General features: G+C 55.0%; 1 protein-coding gene across 5 annotated transcripts in view; it reads left to right on the forward strand.

The window, feature by feature from the left end:
- Nucleotides 1-21,241, forward strand: part of GAS7 (growth arrest specific 7) — a 209,353-nt gene that overhangs the window by 181,419 nt on the left and 6,693 nt on the right. For all 5 annotated transcript variants that reach the window (XM_059147264.1, XM_059147267.1, XM_059147268.1 and 2 more), the window contains exons 7-13: nt 1,273-1,388; nt 3,865-3,939; nt 9,021-9,099; nt 14,511-14,639; nt 14,983-15,106; nt 19,288-19,367; nt 20,987-21,085. In XM_059147264.1, coding sequence (XP_059003247.1) covers nt 1,273-1,388; nt 3,865-3,939; nt 9,021-9,099; nt 14,511-14,639; nt 14,983-15,106; nt 19,288-19,367; nt 20,987-21,085 — 702 coding nt within the window. The remainder of the gene's footprint in view (nt 1-1,272; nt 1,389-3,864; nt 3,940-9,020; nt 9,100-14,510; nt 14,640-14,982; nt 15,107-19,287; nt 19,368-20,986; nt 21,086-21,241) is intronic.

The following is a 21,241-nucleotide window of genomic DNA, read 5'->3' on the forward strand; positions in this document are numbered from 1 at the left end:
GCAACTCAGTCCTATTGCCAAGGGGGGAGGGTGGGCGGGGGATACAACCTAGGATTGGAAAGGCCTGACTGGGTCACCCGGAGGCTGAGCTGAGACAAGGACTAGGTCTTTTGGACCCTGGGACAGGGTCCTCACTGATGCACCTGCTGATATCAAAAGATGCCTTTTTAACCCCTTCCATTAAGAACCAAAGCATCTGACTCTGCATTTCTGATGGGGAAAGGCTATAATGGGGCAGACCACGGCTTTAGGTGGGGTGCCCGAGAAGTCTCAGAGCCGAGATGAATATCCTGCAGGGAAGGGTGAACCTAGGGGCTTCTGGGCAGGAGGCAGGAGGTTGGGGGGGAGGGGCAGGCAACGAAGAGGTATTCAGCTGTCCTTGAGGAAAGTGCAAGCAAAACAAAAGAAAACATTTAGTTTTGAAATTTTGACAGTATTTGCTTGCAAAATGGACCCAGTACTGAGCTCTCATTTCATTGACTTGGCCATCTTCCCCGAGTCCCAACTTACTTCAAAGTGGACGAATATTAGGTAGCACTTACGGAGCGTTTCGTGTCCGGCGAGCACTGTGCCAGGCCGTTTCCGGAGGTCACTTATCCCGAAATGACCTCAGGAGGCGGGCACCAGTATTCCCCAGCTTCACGGATGAAGCCACTCAGGCTCGGACAGAGGGGAGAGCTCGCCCGAGGCTTCCCAGCTGGGATGTCAACCCTGGCACCCTGCCCTTTTCCAGAACTCTGGCCTCCCTTCAGTCGGGTCTCTCCTGGAAGCCCCTGTGATCTGGTACGAATGTGAGAGGATGCCACTGCCTGGCCAGTACCGGGGGCTGACAGGAGACCAGAGGGCTTACGGTGAGGGTCACTTGCCCCTCAGGCCACAGACTGTCGCAGCTGAGTGTCAGGCCACCAGGACTCCCCAGAGCTTCCTGCCAGCCTCAGCAGCTACCTGGAGGGAATGGCTAGGAGCCATTGGGAGCTGCTGTTCCTGACTCCCCCTTCTTCCTCTTCTTTCCCAGGTGGGGAGAATCAAAGGTCGTGGGCGTGGGGGAGGGGCAGCAGCTGAAGGGCTCAAGTCTGAGTGTGCCAGTGAAGGTGGGGGTGGGGGCAGCAGGAGAGACAAAGGTGGGACAGTGGGCACAGCTTCCCTCTTGGGCTGAGGTCCCGTCTCCAGGGACACCCGGGTCCCTTTGTGGATGGCCTTCCCCACGCCTCATTCCCTGCCGCTCTGGACACCCCTGTCACCTAATGTCTCATGCTTCTATGTCCCTTCTAGGCTGATAAGAAGGACCCCCAGGGCAATGGCACGGTGGCTGGGTTTGAGCTCCTGCTTCAGAAGCAACTGAAGGGCAAGCAGATGCAGAAGGAAATGTCAGAATTCATCCGGGAGAGGTGAGGCCCACACCCCTCCCAGTTCCCATGGCCACAGTCAGCGCCCCCTTGGCCCCTCTGAGCCTGATGTCGGGGAGCGGCTGGGATGAGCACTGGCCGCCCGACACTGGGCCTGGCTCGCGCCATGGGGAACGTGAGACCCGGGGTACCAGCTGTGACTCTTGGGGCAGATCTAACCTGCAGATGTGTTGCTAAGACCTCTGATAGGTTTAAAGTTTAGACCAACATTTTTTATTTTTTAATGGGTAGGTCTTACCTTACAAGCTGGCCAACTGGCTTGTCTTGAGAAGGCCAAAAGTCTGGCAAGAACGGCTCACACAACAATGGGCCAGAGCCAGATGGCAATGCCCCGGAGAGGGAGCCTGAGGTCTGGTTTGCTGCAGTCTCCACCACTCCCTACTATCTCCCCACACAGACTGCTTAGCTCCTTGACTTTCATGTGTCCACAGTCTCCACCACTCCCTACTGTCTCCCCACACATACTGCTTAGCTCCTTTACTTTCCTGTGTGGCCCTCATTGGAAGCCCTGTCCCTGTCATAACAAAAAAGGAGAATGTTCATCTTTGAACCCAAACTGTGTCCCAGACCTGGGCGTCTAGAACCCACTCCCCTATCCCTGCATCCAGGGAGCTCCCGTGAGATGGAAGCATCAGGTGAGGTCATTGTGACCAGCACGGGGGTTACAGTAATGGTTTTGCTGAAGGATGGCTTGTCTGAATGTAAAAGAGGAAACCAATCCAGCCTGATGGAAACCGGAAAAAGTGTAAGGAGAAGAAATTCCTTCTCCACCTTCCCGCCTGTCAGTCCCTCAAAGGTCTGAGACCCTGTAAAGTACACACTTACCAGCACACACATGCAGACACACAACCCGCGTGTGCACACGCACATACACACGATTTGTCACCCGGAGTTTCCAGGGCACCCTGGACATATTTACAGCAAATGGTAATGTATTTAAGAAAGCTTTTTAATGATAACAATAATGTAATAATAACTCTTTGGCATTTTAAAGCTCTTTTCCTTAGGAGACCTGTTTTCTATTTGTATCATCAAATCTCTCTTTTATGAGCTGTTACGCTGGCAGGGAATGAGTGGAGTGTGAACACACACACCCTGAAATGACCTGGGAGCAAATAAATGGAATCTGCCATTTCAGAACACGCTGGCCTTCTGTGAACAATGTAGACTTTTCTTGGGAGGCCTTCCTGAGCCAGGAGAGGCGAGAGCAGAGGTGGAGTGTGCTGGGCTTGGGGGCTTGCTGAGGCCCTGGCATTAGGGCAGCTGGACAGGGCTTGGAGGGGAAGGCATGCCTGGCAGGTGTGGTTGGCCTCGAGGTGGTTTGGAGGTGTGAAGCTAGCAGAGAGATGTGTTGGCCACGGGCTGGAGCTTGCATGGTGGTCACCAGCGTCACCCAGGGGAGGGCAGAGTGATGGCAAGGGAGTGACAGAGCAGGAGAGAAACTCCAGCGGGCGCCGGAGCCTGGCCGGAGGTGGTGGAGAGGGCAGAGCCGTGAGAGAGGGAATGTGGCTGTGGGTCTCTAGGGGCAAAGCAGAAAATCTTATTCAGAATGATGCCAGGGGGCCTGGTGAGGACCCCCATTTCACATCACAGCACCTGTGGGCCATCAGCTTCCGGAGCTGCCGGGAGCAGGTGCTGCGGCCCTCGGAGTGTCTCTGGGGCCTCCCCGTTTGTCGGGTGACAGGGCTTGGGGCTTCGGGAGGGGTGGCCCCGGGTGTCCCAGTGCAGCCCAGAGGAGCAGTCAGGCGGTGAGTGTTGCCTTTGACGACACTCGAACGCCACGGGCCAGATAAGACAGAACGCTCCCGAGAGAGTTGCCTGGAAAGTGTGTCAAGGGCCCCCCTGTTGGAAGTGAAATCCAAGACAACTTCCCTCTCTAGGGAAATGGGATCCGCCCCAGCTCTGGGCACTGCCTGGTTTCCATGGAAATACTTGTGCCCTTGCAAGCTTGACAGCTGGAGGCACAGGGAGGGAAGAGGGGCGCTGGGAGGCCGCAGGGGGGAGGTGGTGCTCCTGCTTCCCAGGGGCTGCCACCACTTAGGAGGGTCTAAGTCGGAGGTTCTGGGGCCTGGAGGGAGGCAGCCCTGGGGTCCCTGTTGGTCCATCATGAGTGACATCATTGATCTGAGGGCCTCCTGTGTGCAGCCCTGGGCTAGGAGCCGCGTGAATAGGAGCACTTCTTCGTGGCCCAGGAGACAGGTGGAAACATCTTTTTTTATAGATGAGGAGACAGAGATTTGCACAAGTTCGTCCAGCCAATGAAGATTTTTTTAAGCACCTGCTGTGTATTGTGTGGATAGACAAGGGCCTTAAACTCTCAGAGCCTGTGGTCTAGTGGGTTTCTGTCTGCAGTCAGTGAGCACTAGGCTGCAGGTCGGACCCATGGAGCCAGAATGAGGTGGGTGGTTGCTCAGTCTGGTGCTGGAGAGCTGACCTGTTGGGTTTTCTCACTTTGCAGGATAAAGATCGAAGAGGAATATGCGAAAAACCTAGCTAAGCTCTCTCAGAACTCCTTGGCTGCACAGGAGGAAGGGTGAGTAGGGAGGACGGTGATGGGAATGGAGAGGAACCACCAACAGAAGGGGGGAGTTCTTCCTCATCAATCCCTGATCTCTGCGCGGTCCCACTGAAATGGGGAAGTTTGTATAGACCTGGCTCCGAGGGGGCAAATTCCACATTATCTTCTCTGTATTGGACAAGGGCCTCCTACCCCCTCTGCCCTGTTAGCTAGATGCTGCCCCCCAGACACTTACCCCAGCACCCCTCTCTCTGAGGGCAAGCTGGTGAGACACCGGGTGAGAGAGGATTCTGCACTCAGGCCCTCGTTTAGAATTCTCTCCCATGAACCCGAAGCCCAGGCTCCCCTCCCTCTCCAGCTACAGGGGTCCAGACCTCCTTGGGTCAAGCCTGGGCTGGGGGAGACTCAACCCCACCCTCCCAACCACAGAGGAGTCCCTAGCGGTGGAAGACTTAAGGCTTGTCTGCTCATCTCTTAACAAAGACTTGCAGCCTGCCCTGGGAATGTAAAATGCTGTTTTCTACCACGGAAAACACTTTGGCAGTGCCTAGGAACACAAACCGGGATTACCGTACGACCCAGCAATTCCGCTCGTAGGTTCAGACCCAGAAGAATTGAAAACAGATACTCAGACAAAATACATGTACACACGTGTTCATAAGAGCAGGATCCACAATAGCCAAAACGTGCAAACAATCCAGAGGTCCATTAAGGGACGGGCCGATGAACAAATGGTGTCCATGCAGACTGGATATGTGATGGAATATTATTTCACCGTAAGAAGGGAAACAGCTCCGACCCAGGCTACCATGTGGATGAAGCTTAGAAGCATTCTAAGTGAAAGACGTGGGATGAAAAGAGTGCATGTGATGAGATTTATATAAATCTCATATAAATGAGATTTCCATTTATATAAAATGTGCAGATAGGCAAACCCATGGAGGTGGGATGAGGTGGGTGGTTGCCTAGGGAGTGGGGAATGGAGGGTAACAGCCTCATGGGTTCGGGGTTTCCTTTCAGGGGTGTATATTCATCTGCTTGGGCTCCTGTAACAGAATCCTGCAGATCGGGTGGCTTCCATGACACAAATGTAATTTATCCTGGTTCTGGAGGCCGAGAGGTCCAAGATTTGGAGGTCCGGCATGAGCCCTCCTCTTGAGTTGCAGGTGGCCGCCTTCTCCCTATGGTTTTCCCTCCCTGTGGAGAGAGAACAGGCTCCCTGGAGTCTCTTCTTGTAAGGACAGGAATCCTATTGAATCAGAGACCCCTCCCCTTTGACCACATTTGACCTTAATTACTTCCTTAGAGGCCCCGTCTCCAAGTAACATCCATACTGGGTGGCTTTGGGGGGGGACACCACCATTTGAATTTGGGGTGGGGGCTTAGGGCTTCAACATGTATGAATTTGAGGTGGGGGCTTTGGAATTCAACATAATGAATTTGGGAGAATCACAAAATACGAATTTGGGGTGGGGGCCTTAGGGCTTCAACATATGAATTTGAGGACCAACACTGGGGTATAGGGCTTAGGGCTTCAACATATGGGTTTGGGGGGGACACAAACATGAATTTGGCATGGGGGCTTAGGGCTTCACCATGTGGCTTTGGGGAGGACACAAACATGGAATTTGGGGTGGGGGGCTTGAGGGCTTCAACATATGAATTTGGGGGCTATACTGGGGTACGGGGCTTAGGGCTTCAACATGTGACTTGGGGGGGACACAAACATGAATTTGGGGTGTGGGTCTTCAGCATATGGATTTGGGGGCTCCTTAACGGGAGTACAAATGTTTTGGACCAGGGTAGAGGTGAGAGTTGCACAGTATAGTGAGTATACCTAGTGCCCTTGGATCACCCTCTTTAAAACAATTAGTTTCACCTAAGGTGGATTTTGCCTCCATCATAAAGGTGACCGGACTTGGGAGGGGAGAGCTGAAAGGCCCCGCCAGGTCTTCTCCCCAGTGCCTACCTCGCTCTGGGGCAGGCTGTGCTGGAACCCCTGCTGCGAGGGGAAGTGAGCCCCAAGGACGGAGGTCGTCCTGTCCTAGGTGGCTGTGGTCATCAGAGGGCCGCCTGCACGCCTTGAAGCCTTCAGGGGACCGGCTGTGCCAGCCCCATGTGGCTTTCATTCTGGCCTCTCTGCGTGGGCTCGCTGTGCAGCCGAGAGGCCGCCTCCGTGTGGTCTGCCACCGACCCGGTGGGCCACGGGACGGCCCCTGCAGGCCCAAGGGGTTCCTCTGCGGAAACGAGCCCACCCCCGGTGGCCGCCTTCCACCCTGCACACTGGGCCCTGAGATGGAGGTAGGAAGCGAGGGTGGAGGTGGGGGGGGGGGGTTGTGGGGGGTGTCCCCCCCTCCACCCTGGCATGGAGGCTTTCTTAGATATCCCCTGCCCGGCAAATGCAATGCTGCTCTCGCGGCTTCCGGCTTCCACCTCCTCGGCCTGGGCTCCTGCCAAGGACACTGCAACCTGCCAGCGGGCTCAGCATATGCTCCCAGCTGCACGCACCAGGCCTGTGCCGCCACGCCGTGCACACACATGCCCTTACACACACGGGCCGTGCAGCACACGCCCGCTCGCTTGCATGCACGCCATGCCCCTGCAACACGGTCACGAACGCATACTTTGCCGTCACGGCTGCAAGCCCATGCGCCTCCTGCGGGGGTGTATGGGGGGGGTGAACGCGTGGGGTCCCCCGCCCACAATGTGCAGCCGTGCCGTTTGGCACTGACACAGAGCTTTGGACATGAGCGGGGTGCCGGAGCCCAGAACCCTGGGGCAGTCCAGGAAGATGCTGGTGGGGGAGGGGCGGGCATCGGGCGCTGCGCCCGGTCCGATTCCGCAGGGTGTGTGCACTGGTGATGGATTCCGTCTCCCGTCTTTCTTGCCTGTGTGGGAAGGAAATGGGATTTGGGTCTTTTCTCGTTGTTAACGGTGACAGGAGCGTGCGTTTCCGTTGGGCAGGCCTCGGACTGCATTGCGACGGAAATTTATGTCAGGTTTTATTTCTTTCATTAACCTCTCACGAGATGAAAAAAAATCTGTCTTCAAGTGAGAGAATCTCTAAATTGCTTTTTTTTTTTTTCCTCCTGAATTCCAGGGGGCCTGGAATTCTGGGGTTGGGGGGGGGGACGGGTGGCTGGCGGAGCTCTGGGCGTTTGCAGCAGTGCCTGCCCACCCACCTGTGAATGCCCAGCCTGGGGGCGGGGCCAGGACCTTGGCCAGAGCCTGACACTGGGCCTCCCCCTTCCCCACAGCCTCACCCAGATGACATTCTAAGGCCCCTAAGGCAGTCCTGGGGCAGGTGACCCTGCTGACAGTAGGCTCAGATTCCGGACCACCCAAGGCCCTTCTGGCTTCTGAGCTCTCCCTTGTAGGCTCCTGGGTAGCTCGGCTGCAGGGACGGACCCTCTCTGTCCGTCTTCTTTCGAGTTCCCATTCCTCCCAGGCCTGCTTTTGCATGGCGCCCAGCTCTCGCTCTAGGTCTGTGATCCCTCTTGACATAATCCATGTGCAGGGCATCGGGTGAGGGTCGAGAGTTCTCTTTTTTGCCCTGTGGATATACGGTTGTCTCTGCCCATTTGCTGAGACCATCCTCTGTCCCTCACGGAGCTGCTTGGCCCCTTTGTTACACGTAACTTGCCTGTATCTGGGTGTCTGCCTCTGGACCCGGTATCCTGTCCTATCTGCGTGACCCCCACGACTGTTCCTTCCCCCTTCTTCCCCCTCCTTCCTCACCCACCCATCTGCCAAATCGGGGGAGGAGCCAAGCCGCCCCGCTTCCAGGAGCTCAGGCCCTTGCAAACCAGCTTGGAGCACCCCATTCCTCACTCCCACTCTCCAATGAGCTCCCCAGGGATCCCCAGCCAGGACCACCCCAGGGGACCTTTCTCTGCTGCCAGACTCCTAGAAAGAATTGCGCAGTCCTTTCTCATGAGCCAGCACCACAACCAGGCAGGCTGGGACAGTGGCCACAGAGACTCGTTTTGTTCTGTTGGGCAGTTCTCAGCTGCTGGTGGCCCCGCTGGAGGCCCATGCTGCCTTTTTACATCAGCTTTGTCACCCCACTCACGTTTTATGGATTCTCGGGGGGCAAGTGGCTTTTTGATGAAATGGAGGCACCTGCAGGGTCAGCCTGGGTTTACTGGCTGGGGGAGGAGGTCTGGAGCCAGGACCCATGGGTATTGCTGGAAGTCCAGCAAGGCTCAAGCGTTCCAAGTAGTGAAGGGCACCAGGGCCGCTTGTGAAAGCCTTGGGAATTTCGGGAGATCGCTTCTGTCTGAGACGTCTCCTTGGAGTAGAAAGTGATTAGCTTTCAGGACTCTGTCTTCCTCCGGGAAGGTGTGGGCAGCACCAGAGCTCCCAGCCCAGATTCAGGACTGGCAGGGGCCCCGCCTCTGTGGAGGAGGATGAACGGCCTTTCCTGCTGCGTGGGTGTCTGTGAGAGGCAGCCTGGGGGTCTGTCTCCCCTCCCCCTTGGAAGTCTGGCCACTGGAGGCTTATCCGCAGGCAGGGCTGATGTGGCACTTTTTTTTTTTTTTTAAGATTTTATTTATTTATTTGACAGATAGAAAGAGCCAGAGAGCACAGGCGGGGGCCAGGAGGGGAATGGCAGAGGGAGAGGGAGAAGCAGGCTCCTATCTGAGCAGAGAGCCTGGCACAGGACTCCATCCCGGGACCCCAGGACTCCAGGATCACAACCTGAGCCAAAACCAGACACTTAAACAACTGAGCCACCCAGGCACCCCTGCATGGTGGCACCTTTTGTTTGCAGACGGCTTCTCCCTGAAAAGATGGCTGGCCTTCTTCCTGGGTAGACCAACAAGCGTTTGCACTGTCCATCTAGGAGCCAGGGGTGGGCCCCGGGAAGACACAGGGACAATAACACGCAGGTGTCCAGGGCCCCCGCCTGCGGCTGTACCCCATCTTCCTCTTGCTTCTCCCCAGCTTCTCTGAGGTTCCAGATGTTTCCCCAGCCTCTGCCAGCACCTGCCCCTCAGCTCGGTTTGGGATGGCTCACATGGAGATCCGCTGTCCGCCCCTCAGGGGGTGCTGAGATCTCTGATCCGAGTCTGCTGTTCTCCGTCGTGTTGTAGGTCCCTGGGAGAAGCGTGGGCCCAGGTGAAGAAGAGCCTCGCGGATGAGGCGGAAGTCCATCTCAAGTTCTCCGCCAAGGTAAGGTGGCCCCGCGGCCTCTCTGGGTTGGTTGTGTGCAGCCATGTACTGCTGAGGGGCTCGTCGTGGTCTCTCCGGTGTGTCCTGCTGGCCCCTTTCCATGGTCCATGGTGTGGATTTCTGGTGCGGGGAACCAGAGGCACAAAAGCAACCATCAGCCAGGGGTACCCACTGTCCCCAGACGGTAGCATCAGGAGGCATAAATGTCCATCAGCATCTTGGAGAGTCGTAAAAGGTTGATAAGGGTTAGTAGTTATAAGTACTTATTACCTTTGTTTTTAATATAATTTGCTAAGTGTAGACCATTGAATTTTAATGCTGGCCATCTTTAGCAACCAGCTCAGAAAATTCCTCCAAGTTTAGCGTTCAGCTCTGTGAGATGAGGGTGGGTACCCCTCAGTCCCTCAGGGGACCCTCACTCTCCTTTGCTGGGATGTTCTGTTTCTTAATGCTGTCAGGAGAGACTACTAGACTGTGCCCCAGGGAAAATCTGCTAGTTTTGTTTGTGACCTTGAGGACAGTGGGGTTTCTCTCCTGTTCACTCTGCATCACCAAATTCCATCTCAGGCTCTCATCTACTCTTCAGGGGGAAAAATAAACCCAGTGTCTAAAGGAAATAATTCACACTAAAGTGTGAATGACTGATGGGGCGACCACGAGCATGGTCGCCTTTTAAAGGAAGAAAGACCCCTTTAGGGTAGCACCATTCTTGGGGACCTTTGCTTCCTGGGGTTCACGCTCTTTCCACCATCCCCAGTCAGACACAGCAGCCTGACAAGGTGCTTGGGCAAAGCACTTAAATTCTGAGCCCCTGTTTTTAAATTGGAGGGCATGCTGCCTCCTTTACTACTGTAGGAAGGTAGCATCTCCCAAAAGCGTCTGGCTGCTCCTCCCTGACTCCCACACTCTGCGTTCATGGTTCCATCTGTTCTCCAGAGCTTTCCTCAAAGGAATCACCATTCTGGGCTTTGAGGTCCCCATGAGAAGTGCGCTGTTGGAGGACAGGACTCCGGCTTTGTACACGTCTCACCACCCTGTCCGGTGATGGTCCCCCTGCACAGAGCGGGCACAATGAAGGGCTCACATGATTGGGACCCACGAAGGGGCTTTATAAAGGTCTGGGGGGTGAGGAGAAAACAGTGCTTTAGAAGCCCCCTGCTTCGGAAGGATGTTAGCTCCCCGAGATTGGGTTGGCCCATGACTCAGCCATGAGTGAGACTTTCTGGGCTCACAGTGGCACCCTAACCCAGCCACGGAGCCCTTGGCGGGAAATTTTTACCAGTCGAATGAGGCGTCTTTTATCCTGTCTTGCACAAAGTAGTTATTTTCAAGCTGCTGATAGGGAAGTGCTTCAGGCCTCCCTTCTCGCATCCCGACCCCAGGGGGATCTCCGCTGCTGGGGGAGATGGCCCGGGGAGGCTGCCTGTGTGCAGGAGAGCTGAATCCAGCCTCGACAAGGTTACCTGCTGGGTCCCCAGGAACCCTGGCGTACCCGGTGTTCATCAGCAGGACCCTCCCGTCTTGAAGGTTTCCAGATGCTCAGCAGGTGACAAAATGCTCTCCAGCTCAGATCCCGGTGGGGAGCGGCTCCGTCCCACAGGGTGTCCGTTGCGAGTACTGGATTCTGAAGTGACCCACACTTGTGTCTGATGTAGCTGTGCATCAGGGCCTCCCACAATACCCTCTGCACATTTGATAATTTGCCGAATGGCCCCCGGAACTCAGGGAGACCTGTACTTAGGTTACTGGTTTATTCTGTATTAAAGGACATCATGAAGGATACAGGTGAACAGCCAGGTGACAGGGTGCGCAGGGTGAGGTCCGGAGGAGCCCTGAGCTTAGGAACTTCTGTCCCCATGGACTTGACCAACTCACCAACCTCAAAGCTCTCAAACCGATGATTTATAGATTTTTGTAGAATTTTTATCCCGTGGGGATAATCGCTTATTAACTCCACCTCCTGGTCCCCTTCCCTCCCCAGGGGTTGGAGGAGGGGTGGGAAGTTTGAAGCTTCTAATCGTGGCTTGGGCTTTCCGGTGACCCAGCCCCCATCCTGAAGCTCTCTGGGAGACCACCATGGTCACTTCATTAGCATAAACGATGCTTCTCTCATCCAGGAAAAGCCAAGGGATTTAGGAGTTCTGTCTCAGAGACCAGGGTCAGAGACCAGATACTAGCACAAAAGATGCCCCTTGCCCCCCAACTGCTCAGGAGAGTTACAGCGCTTTCAGGAGTTCTGTCTGGGAGCCAGGGAGAAAGGCTATACATGTTTGTTGTATCAGAGTATCCCAGTGGGTAAGCGTTCTAGAAGGTTCTGTGCAGGGAATCACTCCTTGGCCTTGGTTTTTTCCACCGTCTTGCCAGTCAGCGTCTGCATATCACAAATGAGCAGGGCAGAGAGACTCCATCAAGGCTCGTGGTCACAGAGCCTCCAGCTCTGCTCCGGGGGAAGCAAAGGGCGAGACTTAGTCCATCAGCCACTTGCCCCCACCCTGGACCTTCTCTCTGGGCAGACCGGTGGCATTGAAGGCACAGGGGACTTCAACATGCTGCCGATGGGGGGTGGGGAGGGGGACTTGGGACCAATGTTCATGGAAACCAGATGTCCGATGAGACGTCTGCTGCCCCCAGCCTGTCCATCAGTGTTGGTGGCCTTAAGGAACCAGACAGCAGCCCCATGGGAGGACCATGGTTCCTTGAAGGCAAAAGGGCTCTGAGGGTTTATCCCTCTGCTATCGATCATAGGGCTCCAATATGCCCGAAACCCATTTTAGCATCTGCTACCAGAGGGCTCGTTGAAATTCCGCTCCGAGTGTTCCGCTTTGGGGTGGGGGGCGGGTGAGTGCTCATTTAAGAAATGCAGTTTCATCAGGGCCGTCTTTCAGGCGGTGCTTCTCTCCCGGTTCCAGCCACTGCTCCTGGCAACAAAGCTCCTAACAAAACAAGATTGCCATATACAAAGGAAGTGATACCTGGCTTCAGCCGAGGAAGGGAAAATGGGAAAATTCTTTCTGATGGAAGAGAAGTCTAATCCGGCAGGAGAGACCATACATGCCGACGGGACATTTTAGGGGGACAGTGGGAGTCAAGAGATGTTGGGTTCTATGTTGGGGCTTTCCCTAACAAGCTTTGGGACCTGGGGCAAGTCTTAGCATCTCTCGGCTTCCTTTTTCCTTTTTTCTTTTTTTTTTTTTTAATGTGTGAAATGAAGAGTTTGGACCAAATCAGTGGCTTGAAGCTTACTTGACTGGGACCCCCAGTCACACATTTCCCACGGGCAGCCAGAACATGCAGGCGCCCTCGCCCAGATAGCCATATACAGATACGCATACACGTGCGTCGCCAAGACAGATGCTTCCCGAAGCCGCCCTTGTCCTTCTGCCTAAGATGCACTCCGGTGCTCTCTCTTTCTAATCCAAAAGCCAGTCCTGACCCTACACTCCCTGCTAAGCTGATTTCCCAACTCTCAGGCCAGCTCAGGAGGTCATGAGGGCAAGCGTCCGGGAAGGCCTTCTGGCCCTGGGCAGACTAAGGTGCTCAGACATAAGGAACAAGTAGGGATGGACACCCAGCCAGCGTTCTTAAAGAAACAAATAGTCTTTTGAAAGCACACTTAAAAATATAGGAGAATCCATGGGTTTCTGTCTATGGAATGACATGCCTGTGACCACAAGTGGCATTACGTTTCCAGAAAGTCAGTTTGGAATCTGGGGGACACATTTTGGTGTATTGGCAGGTTCTGGGGCCCTTCCCCAGACCACAGGACCTGGGGCTGGGACCCAGGAATCCTGTTGTCCCTCTGGGTAACTCTTGGGCACATGGAATTCTGGAAATCAATTCACTTCCTAGGCCCTTGGAAAGCGACCTCCGAGTTACCAAATCAACAGGCTGAGTTCACTCTCATCAGTCCCCCCCGCCAAAAAAAAAATCAAGAGCAGGTGTCCACAGCAACTAAGTGAAGCCACTTCTTCGCCAATACCTGATCTATATGGGAAAGTGACTGTGTGTCCTGGGCAGCTCCCAAGTGTGTAATGTCCTGCAGGCTGCCAGCAGGTGGGGCTATCTTCCTAGGCAAGGCCACTTCTGGGGGCTCAGAAAAATGAGGCATTTACATGGGGGGCATGGTGTTTGGTTGGCTTGTGCTTTGTTAGCCTTTGAAGGTCATCAACAAAGGCATCCACTTCTCTCTCAGGCATCAGGCACTGAAGATTGTGTCATTCTCCCAGGTAGTAAAGGGGTACCCACCCCGCGCCAGCTCCAGCCGGACGCTGTGGACACAGCAGAACAAAGCCCGCAGGTCTCTGCCCTCTCGGAACTCACAGTCACATGTGTTTGGTGGTTTAGGGCTACAAACACGGAAGTCCTGGGGGCTCTGGAGAAAAAGGGAGTGTGGCAAGAGTCTGGTGAGGAGGAAGAGAGAGAAGCAGTAGAACCCGTGTTGGGAGGTCCTGTGTTCAGGGAAGTTCAGCTGAGTCTCCCAGAGGTGCTTCAGGGACAGATGCAGGGCGAGGGACCCTGCAAAGCTGGAAGAAGGCCGTAGGAGGACAAGTCGGTGGCCTCCGGGAGGCTGAGCCGAGGCACTCTAGGAATCTGAGCCGAGGTGCTCTGGAAATCTGAGTCAGAGGGCTCTGGAATGCTGAGCTCCGGGACCTGAGTTGGGGACTCCAGGGGGCTAGTTGCGGGGGGTTCTGGGAGGCTGAGTATGAGAGCCTGTCGCCTGGGCTCTGGGCTGCTCCCTCGGCTCTGACCGCAGCAGGTCCACACTGATCGGGAAAAGGTCTCCTTACGAAGGGAGTGGAATAGGGAGAAGAGAAAGTGCCTGAACACCAGCCCCTCTCTGGCTCTCAGGAGTAGGAGGCCGGCTCCCTCTGCCAGGAGGGAAGGTACACCTGTCTCCATGTGGTCTGGAGAAGTGAGTTCCTCCTGGCCTTGGGCGAGGTTCCCACCACGGCTTCCTAGAGTTCTGAGCCGTGTCCGGACCATCCTTGTCGCCTCAGGCACCTGGCCCGTAGCAGACGTTGAGCAAACAGAACTGACCGAGCTCATCTCATTAAATGGCCCGCACGTGGCCGTCACTGTGCTCTGTGCTTGGGGATGAGGAGATGGTGGCTTGGCTTCTGCCCCCAGAAAAATCCCAGTTTGGAAAGTAAGCAGCGTCCGCTCAGGACCTGAGCAAAGTCCCATGAGAAGCCATGGGTGCCTGGAGGAGGCAGGAGGCCGCCGGCAAAGGGCTCAGAAAGGCTTAGACACCAAGCCCTCCGTCCGTTGGTGTGAATCCTGGGGTCTTGCCAGCTAAGGCGACCCCGCAACCCGAGACCTGCTGCGTGGCTCCTTGCACCTTCCCTCCCACGCCGCTGATGCCCCGGGGTCCTGAGCGTGTCCCCCCCCCCCCCAAAAACTGTCCTCAACAGCTGCACAGCGAGGTGGAGAAACCCCTGATGAACTTCCGAGAGAACTTCAAGAAGGACATGAAGAAGTGTGACCACCACATCGCCGACCTCCGCAAGCAGCTGGCCAGCCGCTATGCCGCGGTGGAGAAGGTGGGAGCCTGGGGGGCCGGGCCTGCTGGCAGAGCCCTTTGTCCCCAGGTGCTGGGTTGGGGGTGGGGATGGGGGGGGTATGCTAGCCTCCAGCTTCGGGGTGGGGTGTGGGACGGGGGGCACATCCAGCCCCTGCCCACTGCGGCCATGGAAGGGCCCCTCTGGCCCCAGAATGGGGTGGCGGGTACCATCATCTGCTCGGCACTGCCGGGGTAAAATGTCCACGAACATGGGGAGAAGAGAGGACCCTTTCCCAGCAAAGGGGAGGCTGGGCTGTGGAACCTGCGGGGCCATCCCGGCTTGGAGCCCCATATGCCAGCTTCCCTGTGTCGTCCGACCCCAGGCCCGGAAGGCCCTCACGGAGCGGCAGAGAGACCTGGAGATGAAGACCCAGCAGCTGGAGATCAAGCTGAGCAACAAGACGGAGGAGGACATCAAGAAGGCACGGAGGAAGTCCACACAGGCTGGTGAGTGTGGCCGTGGGCAGCCCTGCCTCTCCACCCCTCCCCTGGGGCCTCGGAGGCGCAGGAAGTGGGCGGGGGGGGGGGGTGCTGGCAGGTGGGGTGCCTGCAAAGGTGTGTCCCAGGACTAGGCTGGGGTGGGGGGGCTGCAGCTCTGTGTCCAGGCCCTACTGGTGTGGGAGCTGCCCTGGAGCTCAGGAGGTGGAGAAACTCCTCCCCGTACCCAGAACTCAGGCCTCCTGTCCACCCAGCAAGTGAGGCTCCAGGGCTGCCCAGTGGTGATCAGGGGGACTCCTGCCCCTGCCACAGAGTCTGACATTTTGTCCCACAAAAGAACCGGATTTCAGAGTCTCCTGCAAAGATTTCCCCCCCAGTGAGTTGGCTTCTGCTTCCACCTTGTGGTAAAAATTAGCCGATGCACAAGGAAGGGATGGATGACCCGTTAGAACCAGTTAAAAAAAAAAAGAAAGACTTAGTACGTATTTCTTCAGAACGTCCAAGTTGACGCCAGGACAATGCTGTTTATGGCTTTCTGGGATTAAAGCGCGTGCTGTCATTAGGGTTCGGATCAGATGGTCTCCCTTCTCACCTGAGTTTCTGGTGATCTGGCACGGTTAAACTCATTATAGGACGGAGCAGCCGCCGTCTGGACGGGACGATACGGTGGTGCAGGAATAGTCACAGAGCGGTGTAGTGTAGACTCGACATTTGATGGACAAAGATCTTAACCTGGTGGCGATAACCGGATCCAGAAATAGAAGGCGTAATATACTTAACCGGGGATTGGGAAGGCAGACCCGGGACGGGGAGAGTCTATTTTTCAATTCGTTCAACTTATTTCATTATTTTAAAAATAAAATTAGGTCGCCGCTTGGCCAAAAATAAAAAAGGTAACCAGGACTTAATATAAAATCTTATCCATTAGGGGATAATCACCATCAACACTTCCTCATGCCTGAATTCTTAAAAAACGTTTTCTTAATATTTAAATGTAGACTCATTAGATCAGCTGCTCGTCTATGTCCTGAACTTATATTTTTACCGAGATAGCTTCTGTCACTTGTACATTTATTTACCCATCTGATCCCGTACGTAAGACTTTCTCAGTGGTTGAATGATGTCCACGTACGCTGAGACCAGACCCCCAATTTTTTTTTTTTTCCATGATTCCCCTGATGGACTCTTCTAGGACTTTGAGATGGTCGGTGGGTGTTCAACGATGTTGTCACTGTAGCTGCGTGTCTGTGAGTCTCAGTCCGTGCAGGTAGAGAGCGTGGATGTGAGTTTCCGGGTCAGAGCGTTGGGTTTGTTTACGTGGCTGGTTCCAAACTGCTTTCTGGAGAGGGGTGTCCACTGTGGGCGTGTAAGGGATGCCCGTCCCCTAAGCTCTGGTCCGCACTGCGTGAGACCAGACTCCGCCATCCTAGCTGTCTGGTGAGAACCACTGTTTTGTTGGCGATGTACGTTCCTTTTTGAGTGAATTTGAGCTTTTCGAAAATCGACTTCTCTGTGTCATCTGTGACTTTTTTCTGTGAACCGAACTGATGAACTTCCGTCCTCTTCTGTGTTTCTTTGATTCTGACGGATTGATTGACAATTGAATGATGGGTCAGGAAAATTAACCTCCTGTGGTTTGAATCGCAAATATTTTTCCAAGGTTGCCATTTATCTTTTTTTTTTTTCTTTATATTCTTTCTTTTCTCTCCCTGTCCTCCTCGCCCTGCCCTGGCTTGTTTTCTTCTCAAAATTTTTGGTAGAACGGTCTTTTCCTCTTATTATGAGTTCTGGGTTTTGTGATTTAGAAAGAACTTTTTCAATATATATATATATTTCCGATCGCATTTTTTCTTTGGCTCCAGGTTTAAGAAGTAAACGCGTGCATATTTGAGCCGCCGGGTGTTTCTTTGAACTCACACCACTGCTTTTGGCCTTGGTCCTCACGTTTTGATTTTTTGGGTATGTTTTCATTTCTCTCGTACCCTAGGTATTTTGCTGTCCTTCTCCTAGTCTCAGTAATCAGCTTCTTATTTTCATTTCTCTCACATTCTCCATAATCTCGCCTTTTGCGCTCTCTAGAACATGTCAGCCAAGTTCAGAAGAATGTTACATTTCCGCCGGCCAGGACCCTGCCTAGCAGTAAAGGTTTCTGGTTTTGCTGTTTGTGTCTCGGGTTGTTGTGGGTTAATCAGGTAACACGGTGTCTCAGCTCTACAGTTGGGAGTGACGCTGTGACAGAAGTGACCCATGCTCGTCCTCGGATCTCACTGGGAAAGATTCTGCCTTTCCAAAACCCTATCTGTGCGCCGGGCGCCAGGCCCTCTGCCTCAGGGCGTCCACGTCCAAGCCCCCAGTCTTCCTGCGGGGGCGGGGGGTATTTCTGTACCCTTCACAGATGGTGACGGTCCTGGAGCGCTGGGACCCAGAATCCCACCATCTCTTCTTCCAGAGACACTGCTTGTCCCCACGTTCCTGGATGGCCCGTCACCGGGAAGACGCCCGCTCTTTTTCCCTGCCTCCGTCCCTCCCTTTCCTCTCCTCCGTTCTCTTTCCCGAAGCCTCTGGAAGGGCACACCTCTGGGTCCTGGCGGGGCTGGATTGCGTTTGGTCATCATTGCCGTCACCATAGCTCGTGTTCCTCTTGTGCCAACTCCGCCGGCGTCCGTTGCAAACACTAGACCTGTCGCGACTTCTTAATCTTCCCGTCACTCCGTGGACATACCGCTGCTCTCCCATTGTGTAGGTGGTGAGCCTGAGGCACGTAGGCAGGGTAACTGACATGTCCGCGATCGCACAGCTACCAGACAGTGGAGCTGGTAGGACAGCCCAGATATTCCGGGTCCAGAAGCCGTGACCCTAATTCCTTCTGTTCCAAAGGGTACCCTCGGGCTGGCTTCGTAGACAGAAGACACCATCTCCTACAGCTACCCGATTCCAAAGCATGTTCTCAAGATCAGGGTCGACGAAGAGGGCAGTGGGGGTTTGAGTATTGTAGGTTTGTAGAGGGACATGCTGACCGCCCCTCGCCACTGTTGGTCAGGCCCGGGCTCCTGGGCTCCTGGTGGGAGTGTGTTTGCAGTGACGTATGTACTCTCTTCTCTCCAAGTCAGTCCTTTTTGAGGTTAGGGACCCATTCACTGGCGATGGATCAGGACCCCTTGGTTGGGTTCTGTTCCTCAGGCTCATCTCTCAGCGAGCGGGGTGGTTCGCCGGAGGAGGCTTCTGAGCTGGGCCCTGGGTCATGTCGACGTACGTCTCCCTGATTTCTTTCACTTCCATTTCAGGATACACGTGAGCCCCAAGGGATGTGGTTAGAGGTAGAACTTTGAATCCGCGGCAATTACTAGGTTTAGAGCGAATCGGTTAGCTTGGGGCTGGCTCCAGAGTTTTGCCCATTGAGAACACAGACTGGGATTCCTCCCCGTCTCTGGAACCCCGTGACAATCAGAAAACCAAGGTTCTTGGGGCTGGCACGTGGCGGTCACACTTGCACCTGTTGTACGGTTTGTTTTCTTCCTCATTACAAGATGTTTCACGTGTACCTGCCTTGCCTTCTGGAAAATAGTGGACCAGCCGTCAAGACTGAAGAGTTCAGTGGGTTTCACATCTCTCTTTTGTGAAATTAAATGTGGTGGGAAGAGCTCACTCCCTCCCCCGCATCCCCTGTCGCCCAAAGTGGCCACCGCCCGGGCCTGGCGCGTAGCATACCTGTGTGTGTGTGTGAATGAGCCGCAGACCGTCAGACGCATTGTTTTGTGTTTTGGAATTATGTTCCGGCACACGTACACACACGTGAGCAACTTCCAGACTCTTCTTTAATGCTTAAGTCCTTCTAAGTTGCTTGTAACATGTTTTAACTGAGAAAGACTCTCCAGTGCCAGATGAAAGTGCCATCTTTAGAGAGGGAAGGATTTCTTGGGTTCATGATAGGATTGGGGGTTCCTAGGAGCATTCCCCACCCCACACACATACACTTCACACTTCATCCTGAATTCTTGGTATCTGGGGTCACGCTCAGATGGACACTCATGATCCAGGGGTTTCCCCTTTCCTTCACTCTCTTTCCCCTTCCTCCACTTCCCGGTGGCCTCCGTGACTCAGGGAGAGGAGAAGGCTTGGGGCATGGATGGGGCAGGGCAGCTATGGTGAGGACAGGACAGAGGGTGATGGTGGCTAATGATCTTTTCCAGGGGATGACCTCATGCGCTGTGTGGACCTCTACAACCAAGCCCAGTCCAAGTGGTTTGAAGAGATGGTGACCACCACGTTGGTGAGTGAACAGAGATGTGAGAGCTTGTCAACCCCAGGGGGAATGCTGGCGGGCGTGGGATGGGGCAGAGGTGGCCACAGAAGTGCCCATTAGATCCTCTCCATCACTAAGGTCAAGATCTTGACTCTGGGCCGGTCTGTGGATTCAGATCCTGCTTTGGCACTTCCAGCTGTGTGACCACAGGCAGGGGTTGGGTCTTATTACTCTTCTTGGGCTATCCCTGGAGGGGTCAGAGTTGACCAAGGATGCCTTCAGCCAAACATACGGTGGAGCCTTTAGGACAAATAGTCAAGTTATAGGAAAAGCGTGACCCTACCCACCCCCAGCAGGGTTGCCCGTCCTAGACAGAAGACACATACGGAGTGAGGTTGGGATAGCTGTTTAGAAGGAATGGGAGTGGAGGCCTCTGATCAAGGAGTGCAGGGAATAGGCATCAGACCCCCTTTTTTGTCTTCCTGAGTATTTTTTTAAAGATGTGTTTATTTTAGAGAGAGAGAGAGCGCACGGTGGGGAGAGGCAGTTGTGGGGGGGATCTCAAGCAGACTACATCCTGAGTGCAGAGCCCGACCTGGGGCTCAGTCCCACAATTCTGAGATCTAGACCTGAGCCGAAACCAGGAGTCAGAACTGACTGGGCAGCGCCCCCCTGCTCCGGGCACCTCCCGAGTATTTCTTATGAAGGGACAGTATCTCATCCTCAGTGCGCTTCTGTTGGGCTGGACGACAAAGTGTGCTTGGCCCTTGGGCCAAGTCCACTGCATCGTCCACTGCCCAAAGCCAGCCTCGTCCATCCGGCACAGGACAGACTAACTCTCTGCGTGCCCAGGTGTCCGCCCCCCAGAGCAGATGAGAGGCCTCCCCCAGGGACCATGACCTAGTCTTCCTCCTGGTTAATCTCCTAATTAAGCCCCGCGCTTTACCCTTCTTCCCAGTTAATCACCTGGGCAGTGACCTACTTGTGCACAGAATAGCAGCCTGATCCCCTAAATTCCAAAGATGCAGAACCATCTAGAAACCGAAGGACAAAACCTCTCTCTTCCATTTGACCGTGGCCGTCTGACTCCTCGCCCACCTGCCTCCCCCATCCCCACGTCCCCTGGCCTGGTCTCTAGTCTGCGCTTGAACCGGACAGAGGAGAGAAAGCAGAGGCCCAGGGACAAAGCCCCAAGAGTCCGAGACACAGAATCTCTACATGTGACTCGTGTCCAGCCTGACAGGGAACCGGGGCCAGGGCTGCCCTATGGCAGAATCCAGACCCTGGTTCGAACCCCGCTCCTCCCATAATGCCCTGGGCTTTGGGCAAGTGATGTCACAGATCACAGGCTCTCTCTTAAAATGACAGAAGACAGTTAAGTAATGCACACGAAGCTCTTAGCACCCACTGCATCCCGCAGAGCAGGAGTCAGGGAAACCACAGCTGCTGCATCTCCCCTCCCCCCGCCCCCTGGATGCTGGGTGAGTTTAGCCCCCAAGGGTCCCCTGACACCTGTTTGAAGCAGGCGGTGACTTGTGCTGTGTGGCTAGGGTAGGCTGGGACCTGCGTGGAGGGAGGGTCCCCCACGTTGTGGGCTCAGGCTCAGGGGTGTGTCCCGTCTCTCCCCTCCCCGCCACGCCGGGCAGGAGCTGGAGCGGCTGGAGGTGGAGAGGGTGGAGATGATCCGGCAGCACCTGTGTCAGTATACACAGCTGAGGCACGAGACGGACATGTTCAACCAAAGTGTGAGTCGCCTGTTCAGGGCCAAGACCAGCAGGACCCCTGCGGGAAGGGGTGGGGGAGGGGCGCCGGGCAGGGGCGGGCTAGCAGCCCCTCCAAATGCCTCTGTCCTGACGGTGGGGGGTGACAGGTGCATGGGCCCGTGGGATGGGCTCACGGAC

The sequence above is a fragment of the Mustela lutreola genome, chromosome 15 (assembly GCF_030435805.1).
Source record: "Mustela lutreola isolate mMusLut2 chromosome 15, mMusLut2.pri, whole genome shotgun sequence".
NCBI classification, from domain to species: Eukaryota; Metazoa; Chordata; class Mammalia; order Carnivora; family Mustelidae; genus Mustela; species Mustela lutreola.